Here is a 13,231-nt window from a genome sequence, read left to right on the forward strand (position 1 = left end):
CCTGCTTCTCCCTCTGTCTCTGCCTCTCTCTCTCTCTCTGTCTCTCTCTAATAAATGAATGAATCTTTATAAAAGAAGACACACACACACACACAAAAAATTTTTTTAATAAAAAAATAAAGACACTGGGGCTTAGATTGCCCGATGCTTCCGCCAGCCACTGACTTCAAAGCCAAGGACGTTTTCAAGGACAAGCTTGTGTAGATAAAAAACCCCGAGGCGAACGCGGAGGGAGCGCGGACAGGGCCCCTGTGCGCTGGGCAGACCAAACTAGCTGGTCTCTTTTGCAAGTCAGAAGCAGGAGGAGATAACGAATGCCCCCGTAACGGAGGGTGGGAGTTGTACATCTTTACAGGATTCTAAATCTCCTTTGTTGCAAGTTTTAAGTGTTCTCGACATTATGAGATCATTTGGGTTTGGGCAGACTTCTTGCTTCCTGTTGAGAAACGTTAAATCTTTGATCTGGGGTGGGGGAGGCCATGGTGGGATGTCAGCTCAAAGGGAAAAAAAATGTACACACACACACACACACACACACACACACACACACACAAACCCTGCATATCCTAGCGTGATTTCCATAGGAAAACACCAGATATCCCATCAAAGCCACCTGAAGGTGTATTGAGAATGCTGAGAATCCTATCACAGACGGTCTCCAAAAATGAAGGGAGGAATCAAAGAAAGGCTGGTTGAATTGGGTGAGTGCAAAACTGAGTAATTGTCAGTGACTGAGAACTCTGCTCGAAGGGGTTAGACAAGTTGGACTGCCTTTAAGTAAGATTCCTTCTTTCTCGAAGACGTAGAGAGTGGTAACTTTTCCAAAGCAAGGAATTTAATTCCATCACTACCTCCTACTATATTAAAAGATTTATTCATTCAACAGATATTTAATTTACTAAGCCCCCACTATGTGTTCCGCACTGAGATACAAGTATGAAAAGGCCCAATCTTTATCTATAAATTGCTTAGAGTCTAGCTGTGGAGACAGATGGATAATCACCAATTTTCTTGCTAAATATTGTAAGAACCTAGAACAACTGGCACCCCAATGTTGCCTCCCTGGGAGATGTGCAGTGGGTCTGGGAAGAGCAGAGTCCTAGGTAGGCCTCTAAGTCTGTGAACAACTCTACCTCACTCCAAGGATTAAGTTAAAATTTCCCAGATTATGTGGTAATGTCCCTGATTTGCAAATATCAGTTACCTCTAATTGAAGGGGCTCATCTTAATGTTCTCTTAAATCCAGATTTGTTATATGATTTCACCTCATTTGAAAAGAACAAGAGAAAAAGTTAGTAAGTAGATATTAAATTCAGGAACAGAGGGATGCCTGGGTGGCTCAGCAGTTGAGCATCTGTCTGCCTTGGGCTCAGGGTATGATCCAGGTCTGGGGATCAAGTCCCCCATCGAGCTCCCTTCCAGGAGCCAGCTTCTCCCTCTGCCTATATCTCTGCCTTTCTCATGAATAAATAAATAAAATCTTTTAAAAATTATAAATTCAAGAACAGAATAGGCATATTTATCTCTGAAGTCTGATAAAGTTGCATTGTGATGTCAACTCTGGCCTTGTTCACAGGAACAACCTTGTTCTTTAGGGTTGAAATGTTCTAGTTTGTAACCTTCACATTTTAATTCCTCTGTCCTTCTGCAGATTATGACCTCCAAACAAAAACAGTTTTCTAACCAGCGTTAATTTGGGAGGTGAGAGAGGAGAGGGAAGAAGAAAGAGAGCATGAGCAGTAGTAACAATTATATATAAAATGGGTTACTTGGATATTTTGGTTAAAGAAGGGATAGTCTTTTTAAAGGTAATACGGACAAATGGAAAAGACTGGGTTGGGATTCAGAAAATCTAGATTCTTTTGCCTGTTGACTGTAAGACTTTAAATGAACTACCAAATAAAAGTTTCTTTATTTGTAATGAAAATAGTGCACTTCTTTTTCTCTACCTCATAGAGGGTGATAGCAAGTATAAAAGTAAATATTCCTGGGATGAGTTAAAACCCCAAATTGGGTATACAGATTACTTAAAAATAAAATCTTTTTTTTAAACTAAATATTACTTGTCTTCTATTAAAGTTTTAGAAGAAAATGTTTTATAAATCTAAAATATAAGTAATTTCCAAAATATCTATCCCATATGAAATTCTCTTTGGGGAATGTCAAAATCCAAGTACAATAGTGAATGCCCATTGTGTGTAGGACAACAAGTAAATGCTGAGAAATATGAATAAGACATATAAGCTGCTTTTCTCAAAGAACTTCAAATGAATGGGAAGGGTGATATTTAGCTTATTATACTACAAAGCAAAATGTTGGGGTACTCTGGGTGGCTCAGTCAGCTGAGCGTCCGACTCTTGATCTCAGCTCAGGCCTTAATTTCAGGGTCATGAGTTTAAGTCCTGTATTGGAATCCATGCTGGGTGTGGAGCCTAGTTAAAAAAAAAAAAAAAAAAGCAAAATGTCTTAAATCTCTTACTTGCTGTCTGTTCCCCTTCACAGATCTTCTTTGATCTTGCTCAGTATTCACCTCTCCTTATATGATCACAGAGGCATAAACCCAACTCTAGCTGAGGTTTAAGTCCTAAGCCAAGGTTTAGGTAAAGGGTAAGCATCCAACTCCATTTTAGGATAAAGAAATATATAAAAGGATATCTGTGGGATTCCTGGGTGGCTCAGTGGTTTAGTGCCTGCCTTCTGCCCAGGGCGTGATCCTGGAGACCCTGGGTCAAGTCCCACATCGGGCTCCTTGCCTGGAGCCTGCTTCTCCCTCTACTTGTGTCTCTGCCTCTCTCTGCATGTGTCTCTCATAATAAATAAAATCTAAAAAAATAAAATTTCTTTTTAAAAAAATAGAGTTCAAACTTAGACAACTTTGACTATAGATGAGTAAGATACCAAACCCCATGGCACTTCACTTTTCTCTCTATAATGATAGAATATTTGACCAAATTGGTGATTGTAGTAGCCAGCTGCCAAGATGGCCCCCAAAGATTATCCTGGTATGTGCATTTTTTAAAAATTATTTTTGTAGTTACCTCTACATCAAATGTGGGGTTCAAACTCATGACCCTGAGGTCTAAAATTGCATGCTTTTCTGATGATGGAGTCAGCCAGGTGCCTCTCTGTTATGTACATATCTGTGTGGTTCTCTTTCATACTAAATTAGGCTGACCTGTATAATAGAATATTATAAAAATTCTGTTGTGACTTCTGGTGTTAGGTCATAAAAGACATTGGTTGGTTAAGCATGTGTCTTCAGCTCAGTTCATGATCCTGGGGTCCTGAGATTGAGCACCACTGAGCACCCCATCCAGCTCCCTGCTCAGTGGGGAGTGGGGAGCCTGCTTCTCCCTCTCCTTCTGTCCCTCCAACCCACTTGTGCACTCTTTTGCTCACTCTTGCTCAAATAAAATCTTAAAAAAAAAAAAAAAAAAAAGACATTGTGGCTTTTGCCTTGTTTTCTTAGCTCACCTGCCCTGGGTGAGAAAGCTATCATGTGTGACGATACTCAAGTAGCCTTATGAAGGTTCCTGGTGAGGAACTGAGGCTCCCACCAAAATCAAGCAGCAACTTGCCAGCATGTGCCTGAACCATCTTGGAAGTATAACCTCCAGCCCCAGATAAGTCTTTGGATGATGGCAGAGACCTCACTACCACCACCCAGAGCCACCCCAATAAGATGCTCCTAAATTTCTGACCTACAGATACAATGTGAGATGTTCATTGTTAAGGCACTACATTTGGGGTCATTTGTTATGTAACAATAGATAATTAATACAGTGGTTCCTGAACCTTCAGGAAGAGAAAATGTGATCAGAAGAGACCAGTCACAACAGACTACTATCATTTCCTGTTTTCAGTAGAGCACCTATTGTCTTTCATAAAGTTAGCAGCACTTTCTAGATTTTCTCGATGACCCTAATCTCTACCAAAAATTGTGCTGGGGAACCTGACTGGCTCATTTGGTAGAGCATGTGGCTCTGGATCTTGGGAGTTTTGAGTTTGAGCCCCATGTTGAAGATTAGAGTTTACTTAAAAAATAAATAAAAATAAATAAAATAAAATCGTGCTTTTGATTTAGTTATTTCTCCCTCCTCAACTTTATTCATTCTGGTATCTCCAAGCAGTGCCTGGCACATGTTCAAAATAAAAATGAATGACTTCAAAGGCCTTTTTGAACCGACACTCAAATAACTACCCAATGATCTTTTTCCAAGTCAAGTCTCCAGGCTAAATGCTACTGAAAGACCATTTTGCAAGACTTGGGCTAAAATTTAACATGTCTTAAAGAACTAGACTTAATCTCTTAGAGGGAAAGGGGATGGATCCATTCTGTATGTCTTATAACAGGAAAATCTCCAGGTAAAGCCAAGACTGAAATAAAAAACCAACAACAACTATAAAAACACCTATAGAAACCATGGAAGAACTTTTAAGTATTGGAGAAGACTTTTCAGTTTGATATAATACCCACAAGCCATAAATGGAAAATATTAATTCAGCTATACCAAAATGACTTCCTGCAAGTTCTAAGTATAAACAGAATCAAAGCCAAAATGATAAACTGGAGGCAAAAACTAATCACAAAGAACCAATTTCTCTAATAAAGATATCCGGCAGCCCGGTGGCTCAGCGGTTTAGCACCACCTTCGGCCAGGGGCATGATCCGTAATCCTGGAGACCCGGTATCAAGTCCCATGTCAGGCTCCCTGCATGGAGCCTGCTTCTCCCTCTGCCTGTGTCTCTGCCTCTCTCTGTGTGTCTCTCATGAATAAGTAAATTAAATCTTTAAAAATAAATAAATAAAGATAACACACAAATCATAAAAGGCCATTTGTCCAGTAGAAAGAAAGAGGCAAAGATTATTCACAGTCAATAGGAATAGTCAGTTAACAGTAAAGGAACCAGAAGTGACTGTCAATACGAGATGCTAATTCTCATAGTAAGAGTAAAATCATAAAATTAAAAACCTTTATAACATTCTCTATTATTGAGGCTGGGAAGAAATTAGTCTCATACATTGCTGTTAGGACTGTTAATTGATAGAACTTCTATAAAGGGTAACATGGAGATGTGTGTGTGTGTGTATATATACACATATATTTTTTCTTATAAATGTATTTTTTATTGGTGTTCAATTTGCCAACATAGAGTAATACCCAGTGCTCATCCCGTCAAGCGCACACCTCAGTGCCTGTCATCCAGTCACTCCCACCCCCTGCTCACCTCCCCTTCCACCACTCCTCGTTCGTTTCCCAGTCCCTGACTCCCAGACTTCCTAAGAGTCTGTCTCCCTTTCTGATATTCCCCACACATTTTTTCTCCTTTCCCCTTTATTTCCTTTCACTATTTTTTATATTCCCCAAATGAATGAGACCATATAATGTTTGTCCTTCTCCGATTGAGTTATTTCACTCAGCATAATACCCTCCAGTTATATATACACATGACTAAAATCCACATAACCTTTGTCAAAGCAATGACGTGTCTATGAATTTCTTACAGATATACTTGTTCACCTGAGAAAAATAATTTATGCAAAAATTCTATTCACTGAAGAAGTGTTGCTAATAGCATAAGACTATAAATATTCGGGCAGCCGGGTGGCTCAGTGGTTTAGTGCCTGCCTTTGGCTCAGGGCCTGATCCTGGAGACCTGGGATAGAGTCCCACGTCAAGCTCCCTGCATGGAGCCCGCTTCTCCCTCTGCCTGTGTGCCTCTGCCTCTCTCTCCGTCTCTCATAAATAAATATTAAAAAAGACTATAAATATTCATCAGTGGAAAATGCTTAAATTATGGTTCACTCATCTAATAGAACATTACACAGCTATAATGAAAATTTAAAAAGCTCTTTATATTCTTCATAGATTCATTCCAAAGGCAATTTATTTATTTATTTATTTATTTATTTATTTATTTATTTTTTGAAGATTTTATTTATTTATTCATGATAGTCACAGAGAGAGAGAGAGAGAGAGGCAGAGGGAGAAGCAGGCTCCATGCACCGGGAGCCCGAAGTGGGATTCGATCCCAAGTCTCCAGGATCGCGCCCTGGGCCAAAGGCAGGCACCAAACCACTGCGCCACCCAGGGATCCCCCAAAGGCAATTTAATACAAAAAGAAAAAAGGGTGCCAAATGGCATGTCTGGAATGTTATTTTTTTAAAAAAGAAAAAAATGAATATATATGTATTTCACAATATAAGATCCATATATATATATACATGCCCTTGAGCGCACGCACAGACACACACAAAGTGTATACTAAGATACCCCTAAAAATATAAAATGTAACACTAGTTGCTTCTAAGTATAAAACAGTGGCTGGGGGATAGGGAATGGAAGGATATTTTTCAATGTGTTTTATAGTATATATCCTTTTCAATTTTTAACTAAGTGAATCTTACCCATTTTTAAAGAAAATCAAAGTTTAAGGAAAAAAATAACAGGCTTGACTCAAAATGTTAAGGGACATCTAGTGTCCTCCTTTTAGTTAATTCTTAAACCGAGAGGAGTTAGTTTGTCCATGTCACGTAACTGGTATGTAAGCAACACAGGATCAGAGCTTAGATTTGATTGGGCTTTCTATACAAGGTTACTTAAGGGTAAAGAAAACCACGTAAGGAACGCCTGGGTGGCTCAGCGATTGGGCGGCTGCCTTTGGCTCAGGGCGTGATCCTGGAGTTGTGGAATCAAGTCCCACATCAGGCCCCCTGCATGGAGCCTGCTTTCGCCTCTGCCTGTCTCTGCCTCTCTCTGTGTGTCTCCCATGAATAAATAAAATCTTAAAAAAGAAAAGAAAAGAAAACCATGTAAATACTCTTCACATAAATAAACCAAAAGTTCAAAACTCCATTTTGGTGTGGTTGCGGTAAAAACAACAAATAACTTGCTGGAAGAGACACGTTAAGACTTGGTATCATTCAGGAGAACAATCTGGCAGCCTTTATCAAGGTTAAAAGTGTTTATGACCAGGCAAGTGCATGGGAAGACTTGCCTTGTCAGATCTCAAACTTAAATATAAAAGTTTATATTTAGGGGATACCTGGGTGGCTCAGTGGTTTAGCACCTGCCTTCGGCCCGGGTCGTGATCCTGGAGTCTCGCCATCGAGTCCCACATCGGGCTCCCTGCATGGAGCCTGCTTTTCCCTGTGTGTCTCTCATGAATAAATCCGTAAAATACTTAAAAACAATTTTTTTAAATAAATAAAAGTTTATATTTAGGGACACCTGGGTGGTTCAGTGTTCAGTGTCTGTCTTTGGCTCAGGGCGTGATTCCGAGGTCCGATGATCGAGTCCCACATTGAGCTCCCTGCTTTGTCTCTCTCATGAATAAATAAAATCTTAAAAAAAAAAGTTTATATTTATATTGAATACAATGTGGTAGAATAATTAGTGGGAACAAGGCTATAAAATCCACGAGTAGAAGGGTAGATGCCAGGGACTAAGGAAAGGGGAAAATGGGGAGCTGCTAATCAAGACCTAATGTTCCAGATAAGCAAGATGAAAATGTTCTAGAGATGTGATGTACAACAATGTGCCTATAATAACAAAACTGTATTGTACACTTAACAATCTGTTAAGAGGTTTTATTTTATTTTATTTTTTAAGATTTTATTTATAGAGTGAGACAGAGAGAGAGAGAGAAGTAGGCTCCATGCAGGGAGCCCGACATGGGACTCGATCCCGGGGTCTCCAGGATCATGCCGTGAGCTGCAGGCAGCGCTAAACCGCTGCGCCACCAGGGCTGCCCTGTTAAGAGATTTTAAATCACATGTTGTGTTATTGTTTTTTTTTTTTTACATGTTGTGTTATTGTAAAGTAAAAATGAAATCTTATAATTCCTAACTTTTAAAGTTTTTGTAAAGCCAACATTTTCTGGAATAGGAGGAAAAATATTAAAACAAAAAAAAAAAAAAGGAGGAAAAATATTAAAGGTAATACTCATATAACACAATAGCTTTCTGATCATTTTATTCTCAATTTCCCAGATTTTTTGTGTACAAGTTTAAGGCACTTTTTTTTTTTTTTTTTTTTTGTTTTTAAGATTAAAGATTTTATTTACTCAAGAGACACACAGAGAAAGGCACAGGCAGGAGCAGCAGGCTCCATCCATGCAGGAACCCCATCTCAGAAAGGAATCATGCCCTGAGCCTTGGGCAGACCCTCAACTGCCAAGCCACCCAGGCGTCCCAAGGCACTTTTAAGATTTATTCATTGAGGGATCCCATTGGGCCTGCCTTTGGCCCAGGGCGCGATCCTGGAGACACGGGATCGAATCCCACATCGGGCTCCCGGTGCATGGATCCTGCTTCTCCCTCTGCCTATGTCTCTGCCTCTCTCTCTATCATAAAAGAAAAAAATAAAAAAGATTTATTCATTGAGATATATGGATGTCATGGTAAGGGGGGCAGAGGGAGATAATCTGACTCCCCACCAGGTATGGAACCCTCACAACCCTGGGATCATGACCAGAATCCCAATCAGGAGTTGGATGCTTAACCAACTGAGCCACCCAAAAGCCCCTTAAGCACACTTTGAAGTCAGACTAACCTGAGCTCAATCCCAAACTATGACTTAAAAGTGATGTTACCTTAAGCAAGTTATTCGTTCAGCTAGAAAGCAAGGAGTAACTGCCTCACCAAGTTCCTGTGATTTCGTTATTTTGGTCTGTTAAGTGCCTAGAACAATGTGGCAAATGCTCAAAAATGGTAGTATAATCATTAAAGTTCCAGTTGGAATTTTACCTTATTTGTTGGCCAAAAGGCAAACAGCATCCTGTTGTAAAAAAATGTGGTTCAACACCCTCGGCACCCTTATTTTTGGCTTAAATTTCTCATGCCAAAATTATTTTCTCTATTAATTTCTAGTATGACCTCATAATCTAAAATTATTTCTTTAGCAATTCTGCTAGACAAGCATTATGGACTACTAATATGACAAAAAAAAATTCTCCCATCCTTTTAATTTAGGAGATTATAAAATGGAGTTCTGAAGTTTTAAAAACACCAGGTAATTCTAAGGATGAACCAAGGTTTATAAACTATTGCTTTTAATCTCAAAATTCATTTGCTTGGGTGTTCGAAAAACAGAATTGGGGAACATATGCCTAATTCTACAATCTACCAGCCACGGAACCTTGAAGTTTCCGATCTCTTCTGAGTCAGTTTTCTCATTGGTAAAACAGGGAAATCCTGCTTAACAAGGTTATAAAGAGCAAAAGCTCTTTATAGCAAGACTATCTAGCTGTGCCTCAGGAACAATAGGAAACTGATGACTCATTAGGGTTCTATAAATTGAACTTTTAATCATAATTCTTGTACTGAGGATGACAAAAATTAAGCCTTAGTATACCATAAGGCACTAACACGTGATTTACATAAATATGTACATACTTTAAGGACAACACCAAAAGTTGAGGCTGTTAAATTCTATGCTGCTTACAATTTCAATTAGGTTTCAATTCCACAAGACAAATATAGGGCATAATTCTTCAAGTCTGGTATGGGACTGTTTGGGTTCAAATCTTCTCTCCCTAGCTACTATAGCTAAATCAAGCTCCAACTCCATTCCCTATTTGTTAAGTTCAACAAATTATGAACTAGATGTAGATGTCCATAATCAACCAGGATTGAAATGTGCATGGAGTCCTTAGAATTATGACCTAGTAGCCACAGACGAAGCACCTGGAGGTGGAATGCCTTATGTCCAAATCCTGGCTTTGCCACCTCCTGAGTGTGTGCTTGGTTATTACTCAACCTGTGCATGTGTGTCTCTGACCTTCCTCCTTGGCAAGATGAGAATAACTACCCTAGAGGATTGTTGAAAGATCAAGACGAGTGATGTACACCAAGTACCTACAACAGTAGCCAGGCAGTAGAAAATGCTCCTGAAGTATTAGCTGCAGTCACTATCACGCAACACCTGGCACATGAAAGGCATTCAAGGCTAGTAAACCTTCCATGGACTTTTTGCAAAGTAAGTTATGTAGTAGTACCAAGTACTAAAAATGGGAAAACTTACATTAAGTTCTTATGAATACAATACTTATGAAGAAACATTTAACACTGGATTCCTTAAGTGAGAAACCATACTTCAACATAAGCTGGTTATACATGAAGTTAAAATGTTTTTTATTTTACTTTGTTTTTTAAAAGATTTTATTTATTCATTCACGAGAGACACAGAGAGAAAGGCAGAGACACAGGCAGAGGGAGAGGCAGGCTCCATGCGGGGAGCCTGATGCGGGACTCGATCCTGAGATTCCAGGATCACGCCCTGGGCCGAAGAAGGCAGGCGCTAAACCGCTGAGCCACCCAGGGATCCCCTAAAATATCTGTTTTTAAAGATTTCAGTTATTTATTCATGAGAGACACACAGAGAGAGGCAGAGACACAGGCAGAGGGAGAAGCAGGCTCCATGTGGGAGCCCGACGTGGGACTTGATTCCGGGACTCCAGGATCACGCCCTGAACCAAAGGCAGACGCCCAACCACTGAGCCACCCAGGCATCCCTAAAATATTTCTACTTTTAAAAATAAGAGAAGTCCATGACTTTGTATCAGCATCAATAATTTACTAAATAAAGCTAAATACAATGTGAAAATTGGAAAGCCCGTTGCCCAGAATTCTCTGCAGGTTACTTAAAACACTGGAAAACCCTAAACCATCTTAAATCACCAAATAAAGATTAACCACTCATTTATGTATTTTTATTTGCTCATTTCTGTATCAGTACACTAAAACTAAATTTTAGAGACACTGGATATCATTAGTTTGGATACCATTAGTTTATTATAAAAGAGAGACATGAAAATTATTTACATGATGCAAGATTTCACAACTTCACTGGAATGGGCAGCTTCGCTTCATGCCGTTTTAAGAAAGAATGATTTCAGTCCACATACTTTCCGAGAATGTCACCATCTCTAAATAAGAAATAATCCTGCAGACAGAGAAAACCATTACTTAAGAAAATTAGTAACAAATACTTAACTTTTAAGAAAAAATAAATATGAAATTTACACACCTTGTCATCTAGGACTACTTTGGTGCCTCCATATTCTGGGAGAAGAACTTTATCTCCAACTTTCACACTAACTGGTTGAATCTCTCCACCCTTAAGAAAATAAGGATGTTTATTAGTAGAACTTAGTTCACCAAATATTCACACCTTTTCTTAATTAAACATGCTCACTCAAATCAACTGCTAAAAAAAGGATTTGGTGGCCAAGGGACACCTTTATCCTTTTACTGTAGTTCTTTGCTCAAGAACAGCACTGTTATAATTACACTTCGAAACAAGGCATACAGGGATGCTTAAACTAAAACCTAACTTCAGAGTACAGTTTAAAGAATTCTATTGGAAAAGCTAAGGTAAGCTAACTTTTTGGTTAAATATTAACATAACCTCCAGACTACACAAGATCTGTTTTTGAAACTGCATATGTGGTGGTCATGTTTAACTTCTTCCAATACACAAAAATTCAAGAAGTATTGCCAGAATTTGGAACATATACTTATTTTATGATTCAATTTCCTTTCCATCAAAGTACAGATTTGGGCAGCCCAGGTAGCTCAGCGGGTTTAGTGCCGCCTTCAGCCCAGGGCATGATCCTGGGGTCCCAGGATCGAGGCCCATGTCGGGCTCCCAGCATGGAGCCTGCTTCTCCCTCTGCCTTTCTCTCTGTCTCACGAATAAATGAAAAAAAAAAAAAAAAAAAAAAAAAAAAAAGTATAGATTTAAGAGACTGCAGCATAGCACCCCTGCCCCAAAACCTTCCTGGTCCTGACTCCAGGATACACCTCCTTGCTGGAACTTTCTTTCTTACAGACAACTAGAACAATACAATTAATCTATCTGACCCCAAGGCATTTGTGTATCGTGTCCGACTTGGGAGGTCTGAGGTCTAAGCAATCAACTGGAGAATGCCTGTAAAGCTAGGTCCAACCTGTTCCTTTCATAAGCACACCCACTAAGGCCAAAAAGAGTTAAAAGATTAGGGCAATTACGATGTTAGAGGTCAAACCTAGAGTTTAAATTTTCCCCAACTTGTAAAAGCACCCACGGATCATCTTAAATACGGTTTTTTGGTTTATCAAAGACTTAGAATTTGAAGAAAAGGCCGATCATACTCGGCCACCAAATGGTTAACTACTTTTAATAATCGAGATTTCCTTTTTTTCCCCCTCCACTCCACATAAAAACGGTTCAACGTTAGCCCCACTTACCTTTCCTTTGGAACCCGATCCAACAGCCACTACTGTTGCTTGCAACACTTTCCCTTGAGATTTTTCTGGTAGCATGATACCTCCTTTGGTTACAGTTTCAGCTGCACTCCTTTCGACTAAAACCCGGTCAAAGAGGGGAAGAAACTTCCTAAACGCCTGCCCTGCCTGTAAGAGAGGAAATGTGACATCAAATTTGAAACAGCAGTAGTTATTCGATTACATTCTCAGCGTTACTCGTCAAAAAAGCACGTGCGTGGCTTTCAAAGTTAACGCCAAGGCTCAGATTCGCTTAAAGGAAAAAAAAAAAAACAACACGCCACTTGAGTGTTTTGCTCCCATGAGTCTAATTTCCCGTTCTACAGCCGTTAGGGGTGGTTGCTGCTGCTGTGCTCAGCCCTCGGACGCGCTTTAAGGGCAACCTTGGTTGACTTCAAGGTCAAAGATTTTCCTTCCTTGGGTTTCTCCGGGACATTTCTGCAAAAGCCATCAAGACGCGCGCCTGCAGCCGGGCTTCCGCAGCTGCTGCGCGGGCAGAGGCCCCGCGGGAGGCGCGCGTCCGTCCCCGGCCCGGGCTGCAGGCGAGCCGGGCTCCCGCGTGCGGGGCTCCCGCGTGCAGGGCCCAGGCGCCGGCGAGGGGCGGTGGGCCCGGCCTCCGCGCGGCCCCTGCAGCTGAGCCCCTTGGGGCCCCCTCCCCTCCCCGCACGGCTGCCCCCGCGCTTCGGGGAGGGCCGGCCGCCAGCCCCCGCGGGCCTCACCATGCCTCCGGCCGCCGCAGTCCCAGTCGCTCTGGAGCCGCCGCCGCCGCCGCCGCCAGGAGACCCGCAGTCCGACCCCCAGGCCACGTGAACGTGGGAAAAGGCCGCCCGGCGCGCATGCGCGCTCGCTCCCGCGCCCCGCCCCTCCCCGCAGGAGAGGGTGGCCGCGCCAGCGCGCGCTGCGATTGGCCCCCGGCCCCGCGCGCCGGCCGCTGACGCGGGGACGCCCAGGCGGAAGGAAAGG

At 41.2% G+C, this 13,231-nt stretch overlaps 1 protein-coding gene across 1 annotated transcript; it reads right to left on the reverse strand.

Annotated features, from left to right (window-relative positions):
• Window positions 1-10,691: 10,691 nt before the first annotated feature.
• HSPE1 (heat shock protein family E (Hsp10) member 1) lies at window positions 10,692-13,115 on the reverse strand. The gene is made up of 4 exons (XM_077885667.1): window positions 12,988-13,115; window positions 12,233-12,397; window positions 11,031-11,120; window positions 10,692-10,946 (listed from the first exon to the last, which is right to left on the reverse strand). The coding sequence occupies exons 1-4, from the start codon at window positions 12,988-12,990 to the stop codon at window positions 10,896-10,898; spliced, it is 309 nt and encodes a 102-aa protein (XP_077741793.1). The 5' UTR covers window positions 12,991-13,115; the 3' UTR covers window positions 10,692-10,895.
• Window positions 13,116-13,231: the final 116 nt, after the last annotated feature.

The sequence above is a fragment of the Canis aureus genome, chromosome 36 (assembly GCF_053574225.1).
Source record: "Canis aureus isolate CA01 chromosome 36, VMU_Caureus_v.1.0, whole genome shotgun sequence".
NCBI classification, from domain to species: Eukaryota; Metazoa; Chordata; class Mammalia; order Carnivora; family Canidae; genus Canis; species Canis aureus.

What these genes read in the sequence shown, in the direction of transcription:
- HSPE1 (XM_077885667.1), bottom strand. An exon ending in GATCGGGTTCCAAAGGAAAG is followed by an intron (nt 11,121 to 12,232) that starts GTAAGTGGGGCT and finishes TATTTTCTTAAG; the next exon opens with GGTGGAGAGATTCAACCAGT. An exon ending in AAGTAGTCCTAGATGACAAG is followed by an intron (nt 10,947 to 11,030) that starts GTGTGTAAATTT and finishes CTCTGTCTGCAG; the next exon opens with GATTATTTCTTATTTAGAGA.